At 34.8% G+C, this 26,387-nt stretch overlaps 1 protein-coding gene across 5 annotated transcripts in view; it reads right to left on the bottom strand.

Moving 5' to 3' along the window:
- Positions 1–1,387: 1,387 nt before the first annotated feature.
- The window catches only part of Cep162 (centrosomal protein 162), an 81,014-nt gene continuing 56,014 nt past the window's right edge, over positions 1,388–26,387 (bottom strand). For all 5 annotated transcript variants that reach the window (XM_078019653.1, XM_078019655.1, XM_005324747.5 and 2 more), the window contains 7 exons: positions 26,029–26,133; positions 22,495–22,707; positions 18,716–19,365; positions 16,063–16,204; positions 14,299–14,397; positions 3,886–4,020; positions 1,388–2,832 (listed from right to left, as the gene is read on the bottom strand). In XM_078019653.1, the coding sequence (XP_077875779.1) occupies positions 2,623–2,832; positions 3,886–4,020; positions 14,299–14,397; positions 16,063–16,204; positions 18,716–19,365; positions 22,495–22,707; positions 26,029–26,133 (1,554 nt within the window). In that variant the 3' untranslated portion in view covers positions 1,388–2,622. The remainder of the gene's footprint in view (positions 2,833–3,885; positions 4,021–14,298; positions 14,398–16,062; positions 16,205–18,715; positions 19,366–22,494; positions 22,708–26,028; positions 26,134–26,387) is intronic.

Raw genomic sequence — 26,387 nt, 5'->3', positions numbered from 1 at the left:
CTCACTTTAACAATAGACACCCTTTGAGGCTGAGAACTCTGATTCCTGTTGCAAAATTCAGCCAGTTCCATGACAAGGACTGTGCTTGATTTTCAGTCCTAACTTTAGGGAACTGATTCTCCCTCTGGGCACACCTAGAAGCTCTTAGATTATTTATGTAGCATCTGAGCTCCTATAGGAATTTGAATTTCTGAGTGCATCCTTTCATCATTTTGCCAGGACAACTGTAACTGTGTATGTATTTCTCATGTACTGAGTCACTATGTCACTTGCCTCTTGTACATGCATGATCAGGAGTATCCAATGTAGATATTTTGTGTATCTCCATAGAGTTCATGCTGTGGCTATCGGGGCTCTCTGTACTGTTGGAAATAGTCGTTAGTGTTTTTTTATAGTCTAATCACTACAAATTCCAGAAACCCCAAAACCAATTCAAGAAACTCATACTGAAATTTCGGCTCCACAAAACCATTCCTCGTATCAAAACTGTTAGGGTTCTCTAGAAAACAGGAGATCAAATAAATTATATGTTGATGGTTAGATACCAGAGAGGATTTATTACAGCAATTGGCTTATGCTATCATAGAGAACAAGTCCTATGATATACCATCTGCAAACTGGAAAACGAAATAGGCTAGTGACATATTTCAGTCCAATTTCAAAGACCTGAAAACCAGGGGGCTCCTGGTATCAGTCCTGGAGTTTGAAGGCCCAGGAAGGGGTTTTGATATCCAAGATGGCTGCCCTTGTTCCCCAAGAAAGTGAATTTGCCTTTTGCTCCATCTGGGTTCTCCTCCACTGTTTGGATGGTGCCCTTCCATATTGGGCGAGGGTAGATCTTCCTCCTTCAGTCCACTGATTCAAATACTAAATTCTTCTGGAAAAAAACCTCACATTCATACCTAAAAATAACCTATCTAATTATGGCTTAACCCAATCCAGTCAACACCTAAAATTAACCATCACAGTAGGAGAGGATCAATTATCTCTGGAGCTTTAATCTTCATGAAAGCATTCCTGTTTGAAATAGCCTAAATGTGTCTATCTTCTGTGCTGTCACCCTGAGAACAATGACTAAGACATAGGGTATGGTTCCTGATGTGTTTAGTTGTAACAAATACCTCTGATGATGCTTACAGATCTTTAATCTGAAAATATACCAATCTGTGCAAAGCTTATTCCAAAATAAAACACAGGTTATACTTTTTCTGTAAGGAATTATTTGATATTCTACACTTCCTTACGTTTCAGAACCAGCTTTTTGTGCTTGGAATAAATGACCACGTACAAGTGCAGTCAAAAGTGCAAAGGGTGGGATGGGAGCAGCTATATGTAGGTAGAACAGGCATGCTTATAAAAGACAACACACAAAAAAAGCACACACAAGTAATAATAAAAATAAATTATTTATAAATTAAAATTCTTTCACATAAAAACAGTAAACTATAATAATTTTACTATCTTTTTAGGAAAGATACATTAAAAATGTTGAATGTTAAGACAATAATTACATCCTTTATTTAATAACTTTCATACCTTACACTGGTTGCCCACAATTTCGCCAAGATCTAGGTTACCAGTCCTTCATAAAGTATTTACCCTGTAATTATTATTTTATAATTGCACTTATGTAATCACTAAATACTTGGCTGTGGCTTTTCCAAATTGAAATGTGCTATAAATATATATTCTGAAGGCTTTCTATGAAAAAAAATTCCCAAATTCAATTTTTATTTCTTACCTTTTTAAGTGTTGCTACTACAAAATTACAAATTACACATATAGCTCATACATTTCATTAGTGCTGGTCTAGAACTTTTAGAACAAACTGGCTAAAGCTTTCTCTCACATATTTCCTATCTGTTTTAAAAATGGGAATTGTAACATAACAGTGCAGCTACTTTTATGCATATCTGTATTTTTTCTAATGGACAGATATTTTTCAACAGAAAAGATAAAAATTATATTGTTCATAATTTTAGAATTACAAAAAATTAGGACACAGACTAAAACAATGGAAAATCAAACTCCCCTATTACTTGTTAAATGTATTTTCTACTTTCTATCGGGTTAAAGAAAAAAAGCCACCTAGAGGAAGTAGCAGAAAACTAGGAGGACATAAGAATTCACCATCTCAATTACAATTCTCATCTCAATTACTAGGGAAATTCTAACTTGGCTAGGATCCAGGAGATGTCCATGCCACTGGGCTTACAAGCTTTTACTCATTTTCATGAGAAAGAGGAAGTGTTTTTCTGTCACAAAGAAAATTAAGAATACATACTTGGTCAATAATAATGTGGCAGAGAATGTGCAATTTCTTTTTCTTTCCATTTCTAGAATGTGAGACCTTTTATAGTAAATCTTAACTAGTTATAAGCATCTGACATTAAGGAACCTGTCCATAGTCATTTAAAATGTGATTAGTTAATGCTTTTTGTTAAAAACATACCATGATGCTTTTATTTACTTATTTTCCCTGTTAGTGCAGATTATTTTAAAATGTTGCTTTGGTGTTGTTTGCTTCTGGCAGACACTTAATTGTCAAAAGCTGTCTTTCCGACAATAGTACATTTTCATCCATCTTTAGACCTTTCAATGAGGTCATATGAATCTGAGTTTCTAGCAAAACTTTGGTGCATTTACTTGATTTGCAAAAGCAACTGGCACAACCACCCCCTGCCGGTGCAGCTCCCGAAGGACATCCAGTATTGAGTCTAATTCTGTGCGAAATTTGTCCAGCTCGTAATTCTTCAACTGTGCGAGTTTTTTCCATTTCTCAATTTCTTTGTTTTGCTCGGTTTCCACAACTTGGTGTGTTTGCTGTATTATCTGCAAATACAAAAGCCTCATATTATTTTTAGTTTACAATGGGAGTGAAGAACATTTCAGTCATAAAGAGCTAAAATTGGACAATGCTGGCGTTTCTCTGGGATACTCAGGCCAACCATAAAATTCTGCATGTATATATTGTTTTCTGTCTCTTAAGGGGTATATAAATTTTCATTGTTATAGACTGAATGTCTGAGTTTTCCCCAAATTTTAATGTTTTAAAAGTCCTAACCCTTGGTGTGGTTATATTTGGAGCAAAGAAATAAGACTAAATGAGGTGACAAGGGTGGGGCCCTGATCTGATAGGACTGGTGTCCTTCTAAGAGCCATCAGAGAGCTCTCTCTCACCTGTTCTCCCTTTCCTTGGTGTGCATGCACCAAGGAAAAAGAAAAGAGAACACAGAAAAGACTGCCATCTGCAAGCCGGGAACATATCTCTTACCGGAAACCAAACTGACCAGCATCTTGATCTTGGACTTTTGGCCTCCAGAACTAATGGTCATTTTGGCCATCCTAGTACATACTATTTTGTTATGGCAGCCTGAGCAGACTACACACTGTTCAAGCAAAGATAAATATCAGCACCAAGGCAAGTACCTTAAAACATATCATATCCTTATATATGCTATTTTAAATTTCTATCAATTTATCTGTTTATAATTAAATGTAGTAAATATATTACTAGGTATATTTTAATGGTCACAATTTATTGGAAATTTGTTACAAATATTTGTTGAAATCACTTGAATATGGAATATTGTTCCTATCCATATTCCTGTTCCCCGGGTAAGATGTAAAACTTCTTAGGCACTAATCAATAATTAAGAACACAAGTTTTTTTCTTTCTCCAAATATAAGGCAAATCAACCTTCAAAGTATTTGAGATAAAGGCTTATTTTCTCTTAAAGAGCTATAATTTATTTTTTAACAAGATCAAAATAAAATAAAACACTCTAAGAAGTAACTTTTGGTAAGGGTATCTTAAAACTATAGAAAGTAAGGCACTTAAAAGTTAAAGATTATAAAATATGTAAATGTGATCTACTACTTTACCTGTTGAAGTTCCTGTTCTCTTTGCTTATGTCTCATTTCCATCTGCTTAATTTTCTTTTCTAAGCTCATGAAATGTTTCATCTCTGGTGTATGGTTTTCTTTGGCTTCTCTCAATTCTTCTAAGAGTTTTGCAATCTAAAATTAAAATTAAAGTATGAAGTAATTGAGAAACTATGATCATAAGAAAATAATTCCTTTTTAAATAGGTAATCTTAAAAATCAAGAACAATTGTATAAAATTTATCTAGATAAGAGGCATCTTGGATTCTTTAATAACTTCCATTCCTTATGTTCAGGAAGTAAAAACATCTTGTTCTCACATTTGAAGAAGTTCTAGATGATTAGAGCACCTTCTCCCTCCCACATATTAATCTAGTTTAGGGGCTCAAAATGAAGTTGGGCATTTTCTTTAGTGCATTCATCCTGCTACAAAATATTAACAAGGTGATTACTGTTAGGATAAAAAGGGGCGGGGGGGAAACCATGTAAAGCACCCAACCCAGTATAGTGTCCAATGCACAGAATTCAACTCCATGTAATTTTATTTGTAATTCTCCTACTGTTGTTTAAAAATATTTTTTTGTAGATTATTTCACAAGTAAAGATACGTATATAAAGGAAAGATAATGAAAATCTGAATTCTCTCTGTGTTGATTGCTATCTTAGGACCTGGGGATGTAGCAATTGATAAAAGACATAGTCCCTGACCTTCTGGAGTTACAATCTAGTGCAGAACCTGTGTTTCTATACCACAGCCCACATAGAAAATGGTGATGTTTAATACCACTTAGGAGTAAAAGGGAGGGGACTTTAGGGGCTTATATATTAGGCTTAGTGAAACAATTAACTGCATTTTATTTATGCCATATAATCTTAAAGAAATTCCATAAGGAATCAGATTCAGCTAATTGTTAACATCAAAAGGAGTAATAAACAAAAAAATGGGTAAAAGTAACAAATTCAGTCATATAATATGGAAACACTATTACCTTATAACAATGATAGTGATACTAAAAAAAAAAATCACAAACCTTACCTAAATTAGTTGGGGGGAAAAAAGTGAAAGTAAAAGCTAATTAAATTAGAAGCAAACGAAATATTTTAAATGTCAGCCCTGATGATATCACTAGTCACCAAAGAAACATGCAGTCTCTGAGATGATTTGCAGAAAGTGCAGAGGACTTATATAGTGATGGGTTCTGGGCATAAAATTCTTTTGTTTAAAAACAAAAACCAAACCCAACTACGATTACTGAACTAAGAAAGTTGATATAGGCCTAGTCATACACAGAATGATCAAATGTTATTTCAATGTCTACAAACTTTTTTGGGGGGGAGGGGGGTGTTGAAGATTGAATTCAGGGCCTAGGCAAGTGCTCCACCACTAAGCTGTATCCCCAGTTCTCTAAACATTTTAGTGGATGGAAAAAAAATTTTGAGTTTTCTGTCATATAACATTCTCAGACATTTATATTTATAATATATATATTTTTACACCTGTAACCCCTTCATGGCCTTAACAGTAAAGTGCGTGTGAATTCTAATATGGTGTGTATGATGGAGAGATGGCCAAGGAGCAGTGAGTTGGTCAGTGAGGGATACCTAACTCAAAGCAGCAGCAGGCTGGGGGATTCCCAATATAGCTGTAAATGGATTGAAACCTAACTGACAAATCTTAATAGGTAAGTACTAGTGAGTCAGTGCTAGTCACTATGTTAACAACATACAGTTGTGTCATTTAATTTTATTTATTGCCTGATTCCCCAAATAAAATGTAAGCTCCTCAAGAACAGGAATTTTTGTCTACTTTGTTCTCCCGAGTATTTGTAGTACCTATAGTTGTGCTAATGCTAACGTTTTTTTCTATATGTTGGTTAGTAACTGGGCAAGTTATTTCATGTTCTTAGCATCACTCTCCATCTAAAAATGAGAATAATAGTACCTAGCCTTTTGGGTTGTGGTAAGAATCAAAGTAATGCATATAAAGTACTTGGTGCAAACTAAACACTAAGTATTTATTACTATTATTATAACTCTTCTATTTTTAAAAATATTAAGTTCTAACAAAGATGTATTCTGATTGCCATGGAAAGATAACTGGATTAGCTATTATGTTAAAAAAGGCTTTAAAATCACATACATGCACATATATATAATAATATTTGTTTTTACATGTATGTACATGTAAGCATATAACCTTCACACTATTTGTACCTTTCTATGTATGTATGAATAGAAAAAATTCAAAATTATATAGCAATATCTATTTCTGGATAGTGGGATTATATATAATTTATATCTAATTTATAATACTAATTAATATTAGTATAGGAAAGATTATAATGAATACTTTACAGGAATAGAAAATAGCATCAGTAAAAAGTATGAAATTATGTGTTCCTTAGTGAACAACAGTCTCATGTTACCTTCTTAGTAGTTTACTATTTTACTAAGGGGAAAGAGTGAGTCACTTAAATGATGTCACTAAACGTGGGTGAAACAGACGTGGTTGACTGTTTGCAGAAGGTGGCTCAGGTGGGGGAGTTAAATGATCTGAGTGTAGCCAAGAGATGATTCCCAGATAACCCTTTTATTCTGTACCACAAAATTATTGCTATTTTTACCATTTTTAAAAGAGGCTGGTTTCTTTGTGTCTATATAATTTTCAATCATCATACAAAGATTTCCTGCTTTATAACTATTGGCATGATGAGTTTTCCTGGTTATTTTGCAGAAGGAGCTGCTGGTGACCATGAGCAATTAGTCCAGATGGTTGAATCTAATCCCGAAGGTAATGAAGGAGATACTGGACACTGCCTCTTTAACTGACATTCCCTTCCGCTGCTTTGCTGGCAAGTCCCTGAGACTGTTTTTAGGTGTTCAAGTGACTCTAGGGTAAGTTCTGTTTAGTTTAAGCCCATTAACGCTGTCCAGTCTCCCTTGGAAATGATGGGTTTAGGAGTTAGAATGTGACTCAGTTCTAATTCAGAGGAAGTTAACTGGGAAAACATTAATCTGCTGGGTTATTTTTCTTTCTCATTGGCCAGAATGCAAGCTCCTTGAAGAGCATGCTCTTTCCTTTATCCAGGTACTAGGTGTGTCTAGAGTTATGTGAATCTGCTCCTGAGGCTGAAGAGTGATAAACACTACAGTCTGGATCTTAAGTCCTCCTCAAAGGCCCATGTATGTGTTAAAGGCTTGGTATCAAGTTTGTGGTTCTGCTGGGAGGTAGCAGAAACTTAAAAATTTAATAATATTTCCACATCTTTATGGGGCACACTATGATAATCTGATACAGGTATACAATGTGTAATAAATAGGTAGTAAGTACTTGTATCTCTTCAAATGTGTCTTGGGAGTTTTGTACTCTTTAGTCATTTTGAAATATGTCATTTTAGCTAACAGTTACTCTACTCTTCTACCGAAATCCAGAACACATTTCTCTGCATTTTGGTGCCCATTACTATATTTCATTCTGTCTTCCTTTTCAGTCTCTACTGACCAATATTCTATTCTGTTCTGTAAGAATGACATTTTAGTTTCCACAAATGAGAATATGAGGTATTAGTCTTCCTGTGTCTGGCTTATTTCACTTAAAATAATGATCTCTAGTTCCATCTATGTTGCTACAAATGACGGGATTTCATTGTTTTTTAAAGCTGAAAAACATTCCATTAACTTAAGTGGTATGGCAATGAACATGGGGGTACAATTTTCTTTTTGCTGTAATTATTTCATCTCCTTTTGATGATAACTATTCTAAATGGCGTGAGGTGGTATCTCAGTGGTTTTGATTTGCATTTCCCAGATGATTAATGGAGACTGAGCACTTTTTTTCCATATACGGTTGTCCATTTATGTGTTTTCTTTTATTGAGGACTGTCCAGATCTTTCACTATTTATTTATTTATTGTGCTGGGGATTAAATCCAGGACCTTGTATATACTAGGGAAATGCTCTACCACTGGCTCTATCCCTAGCCTCTGCCCATTTTTAAGTTAGAGTCTTACTTTTTGGTGTTCAGTTTGAGTTCCATAAATATTCTGGATATTAATCCTTCTTAGATGAATAATGTTCAAATACTTTTTTACCATTCATGGGTTGTCTTTTAACTCTGTTGATTATTTCCTTTGCAATAAGCTTTCCTGTATAGAAGCTGCTTAGTTTGAAATAATTCCATTTGTCTCTCTTTACTTTTGGTGCATTTGGGGTCCTATCAAAAAAAAACCCAAAAAACAAAAAACAAAACACCATTGCCTACATCACTACCTTGAAGTTTCCCCATGTTTGTGTAATTTAACAGCTTCATGTTTTACATCTAGGTTTTTTTTTTTTAAATCCCATATAAAGTTGATTTTTGTGTACTATGAGTAAGGATCTACTTTTATTCCTCTGCATATATACATCCAGTTTTGCCAACTGAAGACACTGTTCTTTCTCCACTACAAGTTCTTGGTGGCTTTGTCAAATCAGTTGGCTGTATGAATGTGGTTTAGTTTGAGTTCTCTATACCCTTCCATTGGTCAATCTATGTGGTTTTTTAGAGCTCTGTAGTATGTTTTGAAGTCAGGTATTACGGTATCTCTAGCTTTGGCTTTTTTCTTAAGCTCAGGAACACTTTGGTTATTTTGGGTCTTTGTGGTTTCACAAATTTTAGAATTTTTAAATTTTTTTGTTTCTGTGAAGAAAATCATTGGTGCTTTGGGAATTGCACTGAATCTATAGACCACAGTGAACATTTAACAATATTAATTCTTCTGATCCATGAACACAAGATACATTCCAATTTTTTGTGTTTTCTATAATTTGTTCCATCAGTGTTTTATAATTTTGATTGTAAAGATCTTTCACTTCTGTGGTTAAATTTATTGTTAATTTTTTTTGTATTCATTGTACATAGATTTTTTTATTAGTTGCTCAAAACATTACAATGATCTTGACATATCATACATTTGATTCAAATCAGGTATGAATTCTTATTTTTCCATGTGAACAGATTGCAGTATCACATTGGTTTTACAGCCACATTTATACATACTGCCATACTAGTGTCTGTTATATTCCTCTCCCTTCCCTCTACCCCATCTACTGTAACACATTTCTTTTTTTCTTCCCCTTCCCACCATCTTATATGTAATTTTGTATAACAATGAGGGTCTCCTTCCATATTCTGTGCAATTCCTTCTCTCTCCCATTCCCTCTCACCTCTCGTCCCTGTTTAATGGTAATCATCTCATGCTTTTCCTCCCTGATCTATTTTGAGTCGCCCCCCCCTTATATCAAAGAAGACATTTGGCATTTGTTTTTTAGGGATTGGCTAACTTTACTTAGCATAATCTGCTCTAATGCCATCCATTTCCCTGCAAATGCCATGATTTTGTCATTTTTTAGTGCTGAGTAATATTCCATTGTGTATAAATGACACTTTTTAAAATCCATTCATCTATTGAAGGGCATCTAGGTTGGTTCCACAGTCTAGCTATTGTGGATTGTGCTGCTATGAACATTGATGTAGCTGTATCCTTGTAGTATGCTCTTTTTAGGTCTTTTGGGTATAGTCTGAGAAGGGGAATAGCTGGGTCAAATGGTGGTTCCATTCCCAGCTTTCCAAGGAATCTCCATACTGTTTTCTAAATTGGCTGCACCAATTTGCAGTCCCACCAGCAATGTACAAGAGTACCCTTTTCCCCACATCCTTGCCAACACTTGGTGTTGTTTGACTTCATAATGGCTTCTAATCTTATTGGAGTGAGATGGTATCTCAGGGTGGTTTTGATTTGCATTTCTCTGACTGCTAGCGATGGTGAGCATTATTTTATGTACTTGTTGATTGATTGTATGTCCTCCTCTGAGAAGTGTCTGTTCAGGTCCTTGGCCCATTTGTTGATTGGGTTATTTGTTATCTTATTGTCTATTTTTTTGAGTTCTTTGTATACTCTGGATATTAGGGCTCTATCTGAAGTGTGAGGAGTAAAAATTTGTTCCCATGATGTAGGTTCCCTGTTTACCTCTCTTATTGTTTCTCTTGCTGAGAAAAAACTTTTTAGTTTGAGTAAGTCCCAGTTGTTGATTCTAGTTATTAACTCTTGTGCTATGGGTGTCCTATTGAGGAATTTGGAGCCCGACCCCACAGTATGTAGATCGTAGCCAACATTTTCTTCTATCAGATGCAGAGTCTCTGATTTGATATCAAGCTCCTTGATCCATTTTGAGTTAACTTTTGTGCATGGTGAGAGAAAGGGATTCAATTTCATTTTGTTGCATATGGATTTCCAGTTCTCCCAGCACCATTTGCTGAAGATGCTATCCTTCCTCCATTGCATGCTTTTAGTACCTTTGTCAAATATAAGGTAGATGTAATTTTGTGGATTGGTCTCTGTGTCCTCTATTCTGTACCATTTGTCTACCTGCCTGTTTTGGTAACAATACCATGCTGTTTTTGTTACTATTACTCTGTAGTATAGTTTAAAATCTGGTATTGCTATACAGCCTGTTTCACTCTTCCTGCTTAGAATTGCTTTTGCTATTCTGGGTCTTTTATTTTTCCAGATGAATTTCATGATTGCTTTTTCTATTTCTGCGAGGAATGCCGTTGGGATTTTGATTGGCATTGCATTAAACCTATAGAGTACTTTTGGTAATATCGCCATTTTAATGATGGTAGTTCTGCCTATCCATGAACAAGGTATATCTTTCCATCTTCTAAGGTTTTCTTCTATTTATAGGGTTCTGTAGTTTTCATTGTATAAGTCTTTCTCCTCTTTTGTTAGATTGATTCCCAAGTATTTTATTTTTTTTGAGGATACTGTGAATGGAGTGGTTGTCCTCATTTCCATTACAGAGGATTTGTCGCTGATATACAGGAATGCCTTTGATTTATGTGTTTTTATATCCTGCCACTTTGCTTGAATTCATTTACTAGCTCTAGAAGTTTCTTCGTAGAACCTTTTGGGTCTGCAAGGTATAGGATCATGTCATCTGCAAGTAGTGCTAATTTAAGTTCTTTTCCTATCTTTATGCCTTTAATTTCTTTCGTCTGTCTAATTGCTCTGGCCAGTATTTCGAGAACTATATTGAATAGAAGTGGTGATAGAGGGCATCCCTGTCTTGTTTCAGATTTTAGAGGGAATGCCTTCAATTTTTCTCCTTTTAGAATGATGCTAGCCTGAGGCTTAGCATAGCTAGCTTTTAAAATGAAGTTTGGGCCTCTTTGTCTTGCCCTTCCACCTTCTGCCATAGGCTGATGTAAATGAAGACCATTCCCAGATACTGGCACTATGCACTTGGACTTCCCAGCCTCCAGAACTATGAGTCAAATACATGTATTTTCTTTATAAATCACTAGTCTCAGGCATTCTGTTATAGCAGCAAAACAGACTAAAATAAGAGCTTTTTTATTTTCAAATATCTTGAATTCTCTTGACTAAAATCAATCTTTTAATCTCATAAACATGAATACATAATTCCTTTTATTGCTTGTCCTAAAAATTTCAGGTCTTCGAAATTCTTTAAACTTAATGCTTATGGTAACAAGGTTTTGTGTGCATCTTAACCACTGAACAGGGAAGTGCAATGTTGAACTACGTAGCTCTTCAACTACTAAAACAAGACTTAAAAAATTGTTTAGTGGCATAATTATAAAGTGTTTTTATATTTATTTCACCATAATGCAATTAACTGTTTCACTTATGTAACTTAAAATATTCTTTAATAATAAAAAAATGGTGCGCATGCTTCAATTAATAGAATGTACAGGTTTTCTAGTTCTTCATATTTTCTAGAATCAAAAGGATCATAGAGTAATAAAATGGTAGGTTTTCCGGAGACAGCTTTCTTGTAATAATATCATTATTGGTGACCTGGCATGGTTGCTTTATTTCTAATGAAATAGTATCAGTACTAAAGGCAACTCGAATATGTCATTCTAAAATACACTTAATTGACATAAAATTTTTTAGTTGAAGACAATTAAGAGGCAGAAGCTTTCTTCATCTTTCACCTTTTCCTTTCTGAAGGCAGGGTATAAATTTTTATTGGGCTCTAGAGAGCACTCTTGACTTATTAATGCAGAGAATGCACCAGAGGAATCCTCAGACAAAGCTTATACTATTAGTTTTCTCCCATATATTTATCTTTCCACAGTTTCCTACCTTTGGAAACCTAACTGATTTCCTTTCCTGTCATTTCTCTATAAGTTTATTGCTCCTTATTGGAGAAGCTATGTAAGCTAAAGTTTTAAATCACTGCTTTGAGTTATTTTTGATTGAGGTTTCTCTTGCATGATGTGTACTGAATGTGTTAGACCCTTGCAATAAATGACAGATTTTGTCTCAGCTAGGAACTCATGAGAATTGAAGGAAAAAGATTTTTCTTCCCTGACAGTTTGTGGAGACCCCAATAAGGACTTTCTGGAATACTCTACTTGCTCTAGAGTCTGTAGATAGGATTGTAGGAAAACTGGAAGAAACTGGTAAAAGGTACGAATTGTCACTACTTACTTTTCCCAGATCTCTGTCTATAGTACCTTGTTGAGAGGGAAGTAAAAATTTCCCTTTGTCCTTTCTAAATTCAGATCAGTAGTGAAAAAAACCAGCTCTTTGATTTTTGTCTTTTGTGGATTTGGTTTGGGTAGCTGCTGGTTATCAATGAATAATCTCCCAGAGATGCCTTTTGCATTACTTGCCATAAGGATGAGAATCACAGACATAGCTCTTAAATCTATTGTGAAAACCAGGCTCAGACTGGTGAGTTTGGATAAACAATGCTGAAGCTATTCTTTGAGCCTCCTTTAGTAAAGATTAAAAAACAAAAATAAAATGCAGTAAGACTTGATAAAATTAAAATCTATACCTGCTTTAAATTTCTTTACTCAATTCCCTGACTTTGACCATCCAAAAGATCTTCTAGATTTCTGGTCCTTCTTTCTTAAAATCTGGTCTCATCCTCTCAATAAACTCCAACTTCCTGGGAAAATCCTCTAAATGCTCAGCTGTCCATTTTAGCTTCCCCTTTTCAGAAATATTTACAAACAGCCCTCCAGCCTAATCATCAGGACTGGGGTATACAGGATATTTATGTAAATGCTGATGACCAGGAAATAAATCTGACACAGGCTCAGGAACTTCCACTCAAATTTATAGATTTGAGGCAAATTCTAATGACAAAACCTTGGCTTATCCTTCCGGTGACGCTTTGAAAGTCCAATATAAGATTCCTCATTAAAAGTTCTAACAAAGCAGACTTTAACAAGAGCCTGTTCTTGCTGCATTTACGTGGATAATCAAGCTAATGAGACTAGACTTATTTTTGAAAACAAATTGGTCTGTGATTATCTTTGACAGAAAGAGTTGTGATGTGGAGATAAGGCGATGAATCTGATAACCACAGGGGGCATTATAATTCGCTACTGAGACACAGCTTTTTCATTTTCTCTTGATTGTTATCGAACTGCCATCTGGCCTAGATTCTGAATTCTAGTTTACTTTAGTATCAGGCTATATACATATAATTCACCAAAATAATATTTCATAGTTTTCTCACCTTTGTGGCTTGAAATCACTAAAACTTAGAACTTTAGAAAAAAAATGCAGTTTTAAATAATGTGAGACTGAATGACGTGATATAAACTGCAGAGAATCAACACAACTCACATGTGGATAATTTTCAGGCCTGTTGCTGCATGGGGCATTCAGATATCACCAGAGACATTTAAACAGCCAGAATCTAGAAATCTTCTTGATTGGCTTGCCCTCCTAGACTCAGAATGGTCTTTAAAGCAGTTTTTAACCATAATCTTTGTTTTTTCTTTTAAATGTTACTTTATAGAGGCCAAACTTTGGGAGCCACCTCATGGGACAATGTACTTGAATTAAGACAAGCAGAAAAGTACAAATTTCTTTTCCTCTACCAATCTTTTATCTTGCAACCTCTAATCCAAATCTCTCCCAAACTACCAACTTGGAGAGTTCTAAGCCACTGCTTTGAATTGCCTGCAATGGAGTTTCCTGTGTCGTACAGATTAACAAAAGGAAAAACATACTTATTAATCTCTTGTTACAGGGGAGTCCAAACTAAGAAGGACTGAACAATAAACTATCTTTCTTCCCTGATATTACTTAAAGCAGAAATGGCTATTCCATTTCCTAAAAAGCCCCCAAAGAACCAAACATCTCTCATCCCACTGGACTATAAAACTTTAACAGCAAATACAAACATATAAAAACTTACTGCTAATAATTTGACTTCAGCTGGGCAAAGCAGACATTATATAGCAAGTTACTAATATTTTTGTGAGCTGTGATAAGTTTCACGTTATATCTATGTGTACATTAAAGTTAAAATATTAGAGAAATATGAATAATTTAAATACCTAACCAAAATAGTATGCTATGATAAATTTTTGGTATTTCTTACCTCTTTCTGTAGGATTTCTTCTCGAACTTGAGAAACTGTAAGAGATTCTTGATTACCTTGCAGCTCATTAATTTGACTTTGGAAATGTTTTATAAGTACCTAGGAAATTGTTTAAGAGAACTGAGTTAATAAAACTCTCCCTTGAGCACTATTTCAAAAATATAAGAAAGCCAACTCATGACTGAAAATCTTTAAAAATAAACCTCTATAATGTCTGAGCTTTTGAAAAAGAATGGATATTATTTTGTATTTTGTAATTAAGCAGAATGCTATATTTTTATTAATTAAAAATACAAGTCTTACAGTATCTGAAATGTTAGTCTCATACTTTAGGCAAAAAAATAGAAATACCAGAACAGATATACATCAAGAAACTGAAAACATGAAAAATAACTCTAATGATGTATTTTTACTATTTAATGATCAGATTATATTGATTTCCATTTAACTCACAATTTTACAATACTGCATTTATAACTGAGAAAAGAACATATTTATGGCCCCATGGTATCATCACACTACTATTCCCACTTCTTCTAAAATGTTCCTTACTACAGAATCACTTAATTCTTACACCTACTCTTTTGAAAAAAAAGTTAGAGAGGTTATCTGAGAGTCTGTATGGACAGTTACTTTTGAAAAGCACTTTAAATACTTCTGGAATAGTACTATTTATAAGTCATTTGCAATTAAGATGCAGATTTCATTACCCTTCACCCCCTAAATATTTCAACAATGCCTCTTATACTAGGGGCATTTCTCAAGAATCAAAGTAACATCTTTATACTTAAGAAAGTCAGTTTTTTAGTAGCCAGCCCATAAACTTCCCTAATTGGAGAATTTGTTTTTTCCTTAAACTTGTTTTATTAAAATTATAAACAGGATAAAGAGTATTAGAGTTCTGTTCCTAAGGTTGTTTTATTTAGTGGAAACTTTACAAGGATAAAGCATATTGGGAATTGTTTAGTTTATTGTAGAGTATGTACTTGAAACAAATTGTTGACACCTGGTACTATTTTATGCCATTTGCTCCTGCCATAATGTGCTTACTCACTTCAAAAAATAAAGCTGTAATACATTCACATGTTCTTTATGGATTTTTCAAACATTTTCCCCACTATTTGGATACCTGATTTTTAAGTTACAGATGAAAGTTCTATTTAATGCTGTTTTTCAACCTACTAACATCATAGAAGATGGGCCACATGGTAAATATTTTTAGATATTCTAAGCAGATTTCCTTCTTGGATAATAAGTATGTCATTTGTTAAGGAAATTGCTGATGAGTTGTCAGCATTCCTCAGGTTCTTAGACTGTACTTCATAAAGGCTAGAGCTTTGTTCATTATTTTATTTCTAGTACCTAATTGTCAACAGACTTTTAATTATTTGCTCAATGAATGAAAGGTAATAGAAGAATGCCTGGGGATAATTACTTGTCAGTTGGGACTTGGGAGGGAGGTAGTTTAACATTCAAGCTCAATTACTAATGTCCCAATCATGTTAGACTCAATCATTTGTTACAAATCTTTTATAGGAAGAGATAAGAAATGTAGAGTTAATTTTTTAAAAAGATATAATTTTAAAGGAGAAAAGTTAAATATATGATAATGGTATCTTTTTTTTTAAAGCCAATACTAATTTCCCATTTCTATTATCAATCTTCAAAAAGTGAAATAACTTACAAATTAAAAAATGTTTTGCTAACAGTTCTAAAAACATCACATTAAAGTCAAAGAAAGATCAAAACAAATTTGCCAGGTACCTCTTGAGTTGCTATTTTACGATTCAGTTCAGCTACTTTGGAAGAAGAATTTTCGACTGCATTTTGACAAAGGAGTTTCTCTACTTCCCTCTGATGAGATGCTTTGAGGGATGCAATATGTGCTGCAGTATCTTCCTTGACCCTATGGAGCAAATGCAAATCACATATAAAAGTAGCTCTTCAATCTCTAACTCAGAGTTATGCTATTTTTGTGCTAAGTCCAGAAATTAAAGAAGCAAAGGGTGAGAGGGGGATCAATTTTGTGCACCATGCAACATGATTTACAATCTGTAAGTTTTTACAGCCACTCCATGAACACACTATTATTTACTGTATTTTAAAAGGGTAAACTTGAGTTTAGGAAAAGTGATATATCTAGGACTCCAGATCAATAAACTTTAGAGCTAGGATTCAAGTCTAGCAGAGCTGGACTTCAAAGTCTGGATCTTCCACTTGATCCCCAACCTTCGGTTACATTCTTTGTGGGAATCTAAGGTTCCAAAATATCTTCTTGACTTAAAGCAAATTGCTTGACCTTTTTATCTTTTAAGGTAAACAGAGTTCTTCCTTAGATTTTTATTTGGATAATCATAGCTGCTTCCTTTAGAATTTTCACTATTTGTGTCCTGATAGCATTGACCAATTTTTTGATCCTAGGGCTAGTTGTGAGAATAAAATGATCTTTATAATTCTCAGGACATAAGGGAAAAATCTGAATTTAACTTTGACTGTAAATGTGATACTATTCACTGTCTTTGACAAAATTGATGATTCCAAAACAGTTTAAAAGGTAATGACTCACTGTTGATACTTAAATATGGCAATTTAAAAACTACAAATTTAATCGGTTGCTTATTTCACTATATAATATTTCTTCATGGAATGGTCAGAGTTCTGGGAAAAGCAAAACATCCTCTGTAATAGGAAAGACTACTCCTTGGGTTCCAAGCTATCTGAGAAACAGACTAGGAAATTTAAAAATTATGTACAGAAAAATTTATAAGAAAAACATGAATTTTAAATTATTATCTAGGAAAGTATGTGATTCTTCACAAACAGCTTCATACCACTATCATATTCAAGACTGAAGAAACAAAGTTTCGATTTAGAGCAATATGGCTGTCAAAATGATTCAATTGCTGACATGGCTGCCAATCAGTCAATAAACACTTGTTAGGTGATTCCCATGCTCATTCTGCACCTATACTAGATTGCTGGCGGGGATGTAAAAGAAGCATATTCTTATATCCATTCTCAAGGAGGCACAAGGCTGTGAAATTAATGCTTCCTTGGTACATATTATAAGTCATGTAGGAGTTGGGGGTGGGAGCTGGCAATTTTCAGGAAAGGTCCAAGAAATGTTTGGTAGAATAGTAGGATTTAAAACACAAATGAGCAAAGGCATGAAGAATGTGGCAGGTAAGTCATGTAGGGTAACATCAGAATGGTGATGGGGCTTGAGATGTGAGGCAGTGAAATTTAGTCTTGATATTTAAGGAAGTGTGGAGTCACTAGAGGGCACAGTGACTTGGATATAGGAGTATTTAAAGCATATTAATGATTTTTAAGCAAAATGATTGGAGGAGTTAGAAACAAAGTCAAGGTGATCAGGGTGGGATGACTAGCGTCAACCGTGTAGGCTACTCTGGTTCACTATAGTAAAGAAGCCAAAATGATGAGTATTTATAAGGAAGCATTCTATAGACCATGAACCCAAGGAAAAGAGGTAAAAATGGGCCTGAAAATTGGAATTAGTATGGCTACTAGACAGCGATAGGGAACTTGGAAGGGGGGACTAGTTTTAAGATTAAAAAAAAAAAATGGAGGGGGGGGGAGCCTGAAGTAATGTTGATTCTAAGAGGAGCAATCCAATAAATAGTTGTTAGGCTTCACATCTGAGAACAAGTTTAAAAAGTAAATCATGAAGCTATAAGAACAGATAAGCTTAGCAATGGAGAAACAGATTTAGGGAGAAGGAAAGAAAGTGGAATCTGAAGTCAGAAAAGGTTGTGTAGTCAACACTTTTGAGGAAAATGGAGAAAGACACTGGGCTGGGAAAGGTGACATTGAAAACAGGTTGAAAAGAGTGAAGACAATGAGAGCTACATTTCAGAGGTGGAAATAAAAGTGGCTACTTGTGGAAAACTGGCACTGACAAAGAGGACCAGAACGTGGTTTGACTAAGGGAAAGAAACGTCTGAGGATGATGGAATGCTTGGAGGATGAGACCATGGACAGCAGCGGGAGATTCTAAGGAATAAGTATAAAAGTTCCCCCAAGGGATGCACAGATCACAATGACAGTTTGAAGAGTTATTTTTGAAAACAGAATCTTTTCCTCTTAACCTGCCTATAGTAATCATAAATGATAATTTCTTTGCAAGAAAGGCTCAAGGGGCCAGCTTATTAACGTCATTTGGGTGTATGCAGAAAGACAAGATTGGTCAGACCAAAGACAGTTTGGGTTGACATGGAGATTTTGGTTTGTCAGAATCTGGTCCACCAGCAGGTAGAAGACCCTACACTGAAACAAATCTTATCACAATTTCTTAAAATTCAGTTATGGATTCAGTTTGGATCCAGAGAAAAATGTTTTTACCTTTTTATTTAAAAAAAGTCTTTTATGTTCCCATATATTATAAACAACATTTTACCTCTTCATGGAGTTTTCAAATTGGTTTACTGCTGCTTCAGATTCCATCTTCAGCTTATTTCTCTCCAAAACTAATCCCTCTAGTTCATTTTTTAATCTGTAGTTTTCTTGCAAAACCTCTGAAAGATGAGAATCAGTAAAAGTTTGTGGCTGGTACAACTTTTTATCCATGGTTCCAGAGGAGTTTGCATTTCGTTTATTTGGATGCAAAACATCTTTCTTCAACCTTTTGACATTCATTTCTTCTCTGCCCTTTGAGTTCTGACTAGACAACATCATTCTTCTCTCCTTCTGAAGCTTCTCCACAGTTTTTGAAAGGTCTTGTATTTCTCTTCCTTTTGCAGCCAGTTCTTCATTGAGTCTCGCCAGTTTAGCTTTAGCATGAGCCTGCTCCACCTGGAATTCTATAGACTGTAAATCTTTATCATCTTTGCTGTTTTTCTTGAGCTCTAATTCAGCATTCTGGTGTTTGAGAACATTTATTTCTGCTTCAAGGTTCCTTACAGTGACTTGATGGGCCTCCTTAAGGTCCTCAAGTTCCGTCTCTAGTGCTTTAACCCTTGAGGAGCTGTCTCGTTGGTTTTGGGGTGTTTCTTTCAATTTGAAAGCGAGTAACTGTTCCTGCTGCTCTAGTCGTTGTTCATACTGAATCTGAGGAAAAGAATCTGTGTAATATCAAGCCCTTGCTCAACACTTTAGTTACTGTAGTTCTGCATTTTACCAGGCCCTACCCAGTCCTTCCTTGAGGCACTCATATATTCTGATATCTCCAACTCTAAGTCAAAAATATTGAAGTCCTACTCTCTGAAGGATATAACATTATATATTCTTACATATCTTAAATAATTTCATAATTGAGAATTTGCATCATAAATATTAAATCATACATGTAATTTGTATATCCCCAAATTAACTTTAAATCTTAATAAATTTAGAACTTAGAACTTATTAAATCAATATTATTAATTTTAATTCATGTAAATAAATTATAACCATTACTAATTTGATATGAGCAAATTAATATTAACCTATTTACATCCTTCTCCATGTCAAACATCAAATACTCTTTGATATTGGAAGAGTAAAAATGTGCTGTTTTTCTAAGAATTCAGTTTATTAATCTCATAATGAGTAAGACAGATTGGAATTTGTATACCTAAGCTTTAGTATTCGAAACAAATTAAACAGTCTACTCTATGGAGGGAGGAACTAATAGCGTTTGCTCATTCATTCAATATTTATTGAGCTACAATTCCATTCCAGGCATTGTGCTAGGTTCTAGAGATAAAAGAAAGTTCAGTTCTAGTTTTCAAATAGACCAAACCCTAGTGAGGACAGCAAGAGACCAAGTTACAATGAACACTGCAGTAATGGGCCTATGAACATGATGCAGAGTGGGAGAGGCATCCCAGTTCCTGGAAATCTGAGGAAGTGGGGGAAGAATGCAAAAATAGCACATTTAAGTTTGACCTTGAGGGATGAGCATAAATTTGTGGATGAATAGAAGGGATATTTTGGAATTAGGAAGAGGATATGTGAAAGTGACTGACTGCTTGGTGTGTACTGAGAATCAGAGAGGAAAGGAGGTAGTGACAGGTAGGGACTGTAGGCAAGAGTAGGATGGTGGATATTGTAAAGTGGGAAAAGTTATTAGTAGATTCAGATACATAAAAATGGCCGAGGGGTTGGAGTTCATAACTTGAGCCTTCAGCATGGTAGTAGGGTGTTACATGATACTTGATCCTCCTAATAGCTCATGACTTAGAAACTAATTAAAATATTAGTATCAACTCTGCGCCAAGCACCCAATTAAATAATGGAATATGACAATAAGAGCAGAACAGTCCCACCCATCATAGAGTTCAGCATCTAGAATGGGACAGAAACTGCTACTGATCCAATCCAAGTGGCTACAATTGTGGTAAATGACATCAGGGAGTGCTGCATGGGACTGAGAATGCCTATAGAGGTAATTCATCTACCAGGGAATCCAGCGGAGGTTTTGCTGGGATTGAAGGATAAGAACACCTTCACTGTGGGAAAGATGAGGGCAGAATATACAAGTTTCTGTGGCTGTAGGAAAATGGGAGAAGCAAGCTGGTGTGAATGAAAAGAAACATGGTATTAAAACAGACAACAAAACGGAACACTGGAAACCAAGGAAAGGTCTGGACTTCTGTGGGAAAATGCCATTTACTTACACTAAGAGCAACAGGAAGTTGTTAAAGGATATCAACAAAGGGGTGTATGTGTGTGGGTGTAAGATGGACATAAAAATATAATTTTAACTTTAATGTCAAGAATTAAAGGATAGGGCAAAGTGGTTGTGTGCAGAATAGTCAGGAAGTTATTACAGTAATCCAGCCCCCCCACCTTTTAAATTAATGATTGTATAGTGACATGTTATTAAAGAAACTGCAGAACTGAAAGATAATTGAGTAAAAGTAAATAATTGGCAGTAAGTTTCTTTCTTTTCCTGACAGGTTATGTAACTAGCAGAGTCATACTGGAACTGGGCCTCAATTGAGGGTCAGTCTGATGCTAACACTTTTTTTTCCCTTTGTTATATTCTCTTGATATATAGGGGACATGGTCTGCTAAAAGTAGAATAGGGGTAGAGATGGGGGGCAATATAAACTTGACAAAAAAAGTTGCAGCAAAGACTAACAAGGAAGAAGGAAGGATCAGATACATGCAATAGGCTTGTCAAATAGCACTGAAAGACTTCCTGAGACTGGACACACACATTCCTACAGCAACCCCGCTCTCTCAATTGTGTAGTCTTCAGACATTCAAAGTAGCATGACTGAAGGAGATGGGGTAAATGGGGGAACAAGGTGAGGACATTAAGGTGGGTGAAATGGGTGATAAAGAACATATACTAGAAACAATGAGAAAACAAAGTGAACCAGACGGGGGCTGAGAGATTTAAGAGGGTGGAATAGAGGAAACACAACTTGCTTGATATGACATTAATTTTCAGGTCTTTGTATTTGCAGGTTTTAAACTTTTTATTGTCCCTGGAATCTAATATTCTTTGTTGCTTCTCTCAGGATAGAAATCTGTGAGGTGCAGGACTAGCTTCCTAAAACCATTTGTGGCATAGGGTTTGGGGTTGGAGGCCTTGGATTTGAGCCCTGGCTTTGCCCCCTCCAGCAGTGGAACTCTGGGCAAGATGGTAAAATTGTGAACATCCAGTTCCCTCATCTGTAAGCCAGGGGAACAATGACTGGAAGAATTGTGCAAGGTGAACTGGCATATTCTTTAAAGCACCTAGCACAAACTCCTGACAAGAACATTGTGCTCAACAAATATTTAAAAGTAAATTAAATACCTCATCCTTGGTCTGTCCAGGCACTTACATTTTGATCCATTCCTACTTCACAAAGGAGTGGAAGATGATCCCCTGGCCTAACCCACAAAATGTATATTTTTGTCTTTTTTTTTTTTTTACTCATGGACATAAATTTCAGTGAAAATATTCAGTGTAAAATGAAATTACCATAATTAAAAATATGTATCAGGTGTTTTTACTCTGCTTCATCCTTGACTTACTCTTAATATTCAAATTAATGGAGATTAACAATGAAAAGATTATCTTGTGCCTTAAATAAAAACAAATTGCTCAAAGAGGACAAGATAGGATGGAGCTGTTTGCCACTTGTGGTAAGGAATTTTGTGGGCAATGATGCTTAGAGCTAATTGTTAAAAAGGATTTAGGAAGGGCCATCTCCTTGTTCCCAGCTCTGAGCTCCATCTCTCTGGCTACCTCGCCCTTACCTTCATTTTCTGAAACTGTTGTTCCATGGTACGCAGGCTTTTCTTTGCTTCTTCATCTTTACCCTCCAGATCAGCTTCTAGATTTTTTATCCTTTTTTCCATAAATTCCACTGTGTTTCTATCTACTGTATCACCAGCTGCTGATGCAGCCAATATTAAAGCAGGTAAAGAATTGGGATATCTTCTCTTCAGAATTCCTTCCATTTCCTTAACCTATTAAAATATTTTTTGAACATATGTAAGGTCACAAATATGTACAAAAATGAAGTAGTTTAATGTATAAACTTAGATGATTCTCAGTCATTTCTAAATCTCAGAGTGCTTATTATAGCAGGCCTCTAGACTGAATCAAAGGCACAAAAGTACAAATTAATTTCAAATTCCTAGATTACCTGATTTAAAATTACCCTATGGTAGTGTCTAACTACTGGTTAATTTACAGAAATCCTTTTATAGTCACTTGAGACACATTTTCAGCCTTTCTTTAGGTAAAAACCAGTCTGAGTGCAAAGTTGTTCTCCTACCTCTTTTTCCCACAGACCCCCTTATGTGATAGTGGTTCTACTCCTCATTGATTGCATGTGCACATAACTAATATTTCAAACTCTGGCAATAAACATAGAGCTTCTTAAGCACTTGCTCATCAGCAACAATCTTGCCCCTACTTCAACATCCCCCCAAGGTCCCCTCCAAAAGAAGTTGAATCTAATTTAAAATAACTTCTTTTAATTGAGAATCAAGGCAGATTTATAAAGATTTCATTAAAAATCATCTAAAGACTAAACACTTCTCATTTCATTGATATAATATATGGTCTTTCTATAAGACAGAACTGTATCAAGAGTCCACAGAAGTTACAGCTTGGTCTTATATATGACTGTGTGTATATACCTGGCATTTTAAAAGGTATTATGGTTAAGATATCCTTGAAAAACACATTAAAACATTAAATTTTTGTTATTAGTTTTCTAGCCTATAAGCATGCAACAAAATATATCTGAGAGGCAGACTAGTACTATTGTTAAAAGTATGTTTGGTTTGACTGTACCACCAGCTTAGGGCCCTGGGTCAACTCCTTAATCTAAACCTCTTGCCTTGTGGGTAAAATGAATATGCTAACAGTATAGTCATAAGGTGATAGCATTAAGTGAAGATTAGATGGTTTTCATCTTGGGCACCTGGGAGAGGGACCAACATTTACTGGGGAACTGATAAATGTTGGATTTTATTATGAATTTTTCTAAAAAACTACCTAAGGCAAGATAAGTTGCTGGTGCTCAAAATCCTGTTTATATACTAAATATTATTCATATTAGCCATTTAAGGGTCACACCATTTGCAAAATAGTATTTGTACCTGGATATATCCCAGTTTATAGTGCATCAATGAACATGCAAGCATTTACTAATACCTTATTTCATCTATAAAAATTCTTAAGCTTTGTTTCCTCTGTATTAAAAATCTAGTTATTTGATGAAGTTGTAAGCATATGCATAGAATACATACCACATATATTAAAAGAACTAGATTTTCTTAAATGAATTTGTTAAAATATTTATAATTAATGTAGTCATTTAAAATTTTAAGAGAGCTGGGGGAGCCAGGCATGGTGGCCCTTGCCTGTAATCCCAGAAGGCTCATAAAGGAGGATTTCGAGTTCAATGCCAGCCTCAGCAACTTAGTGAGACCCTGTCATTAAAAAAGGGATGGGCTCAGTGGTTAGGCATCCACAGGTTTAATCCCTGGTTTAAAAAAAGAGGGCTAGGGGAGTAGTTTAGTGGTAGAGTGCTTGCCTAGCATGCATGAAGCTCTGGAAATTATCAAAATTAAATTGAAATTTTTTTTGTGATATCTTAAATTTTAGTTTTTCCTAAAAATGCTATAGTTTATTTCTATTTTTAATTTTGCCTTAAAATATTCTTTGGTCAATGGGACCAATATAACTGGTATACATAGTTTAGTTTTCAGTAAGGGTTTTTAAAAATATACTATGAAATATTCCATTAAATAAAAGTGAACAAATACATTTTATAATTTCAAATTATGTGTATCTAATTAGCCCTGTTTTTACTTATGCTCTATTTAGAAAAATAAATATTTTTAATTAATCTGTTTCTGAATATACTGTGGTATACCTTAATTATAAAATACATATTCAGGTCTACAATTATTAAAATGCTAAGAAAACAGAATACATAAAATCTGAAATGTACATTCAGTATTCTAGCTACACAAAATACCATTAAATGATGAATGTTTTATATAGATATAATCTAAGATGATAAAAATCAATGAATATTTTATGAAAGTATTAATAAAAGAGGTTACTTTTATAAAACAGTGTATTTCTGGTCAATATAGATCACGATTTGAAGTCTTAATTTTGATATTTAGTATGTTTTCTTTCTTTACTGTCACACGTTCAGTTCTACAAGATTTCTCTTTAAAAAGTCATCAAATGGAGAGGTAATTTCTTTGGTCTTTTTTTCTCCCACAATTGTTGATTTCTTCAACATTGGTTAATTTAAATTTGAAGCAAAATCTTGGACTACACTCACTCTAGAATATTTTTAGCTTTTCAAACCTCTTTTTTTCCTCTTCGTTTCTTGTCCCCTGAATCAAACTACTAAATCATACCTTTCAACATAAGCAAATGTCCTGTAAAAGTAACAAAGTTTTTAATTTTCCTCCTGCTCACAAAACTAGGATAATTTTCATCCCACTGATGACCTCACAGTTTGAGATTTGTGATGGAATAATAGCCATATGTTATTGACTACAGAATCATGCTCCTTCATGAACAAGGCTGAAAATTCTTATTTTAATGTTTAGTTAAGAATATAAATGCTATATTAAGGTGTTTTTTAAACAGATGAAAAAAAATAATCGTAATTTTTGGTGGAGGCACAATTATATTAACTACAAGGCTCAAGTGATCCTCTTGCCTAAGCCTTTCCCAAGTAGCTGGGAATATGGGTATGTCCCACCATGCCTGGTGGTGACATGCCTAATTAGATCCTCTGTATGATTTTAACACTTTCCAAGCATTATCAACATGTTCCCAACTCAAGGACTTTTCTTCCTGTGCTCTTCTGTCACCTATCTTTCTTTGGTCAGAAGAAGTAGTGATTTATTTCTTTTGAAAGAGATGAGGTTGCCCAGGTTGTCCTGAACTCCAGCCACCTTTTGTCCCAGGCTCCTGAGCAGCTAGGACTACAAGTGTGTACCATTGTGCCTGGTTTATGAGAAGGAATACCCAACTCTATATCCAGAACTTTAACTTTCTGTTCCTTTCTTCTTTTAGATGTCTAATGGACCTGGGACCAAAATAAACTTTCATCAATAGGTCTACCATGTTATAACTGATGCACATTAGTCTAAAAATTCTTTATAAAGCTATAGATTATATAGTAATTTTTAAAAATTAATGTTACTTTAAAACAAGATTCTCCAGGTTAATGACATCTAACACAGACTCCTCAAACAAAATGCCCTGTACACAAAAATACCTTAAGATTTACCCTTAACACATACTTGTCGCTCCAGATCTTGAATTTTTTTGGCATCACATGCTCTATCTTTTGAACGTAATTTTTGCTGAGCAGATGAATTCCCAGATTCGGCTTTCAATTTCTCAACCTGTCAATAAAGAAAGAATAGGTTAAGTATTTTTAAAACCTACCAAGAAAGGCCTAGGGGAAGCATAATTTTGGTTCATTCATTGATTGGTTCCTCAACACTGAATGAGCTCCTCCTTGAGTGCCAAGTACAGCCCGGTGCTGCTGAAGATAAAGAGGGCAAAGAAGACAAACTGGGTCTCTGCTCTCACAGTCTACTGCTTTGCAAGATAGTTGACAAGCTAATAAATCAATCAATTAGTAACTAAAATTACT

Source organism: Ictidomys tridecemlineatus, chromosome 8 (assembly GCF_052094955.1).
Source record: "Ictidomys tridecemlineatus isolate mIctTri1 chromosome 8, mIctTri1.hap1, whole genome shotgun sequence".
Lineage (NCBI taxonomy): Eukaryota > Metazoa > Chordata > Mammalia > Rodentia > Sciuridae > Ictidomys > Ictidomys tridecemlineatus.
Note: the sequence above shows the minus strand (reverse complement) of the source record. Positions and strands in the feature narration are given on the sequence as shown.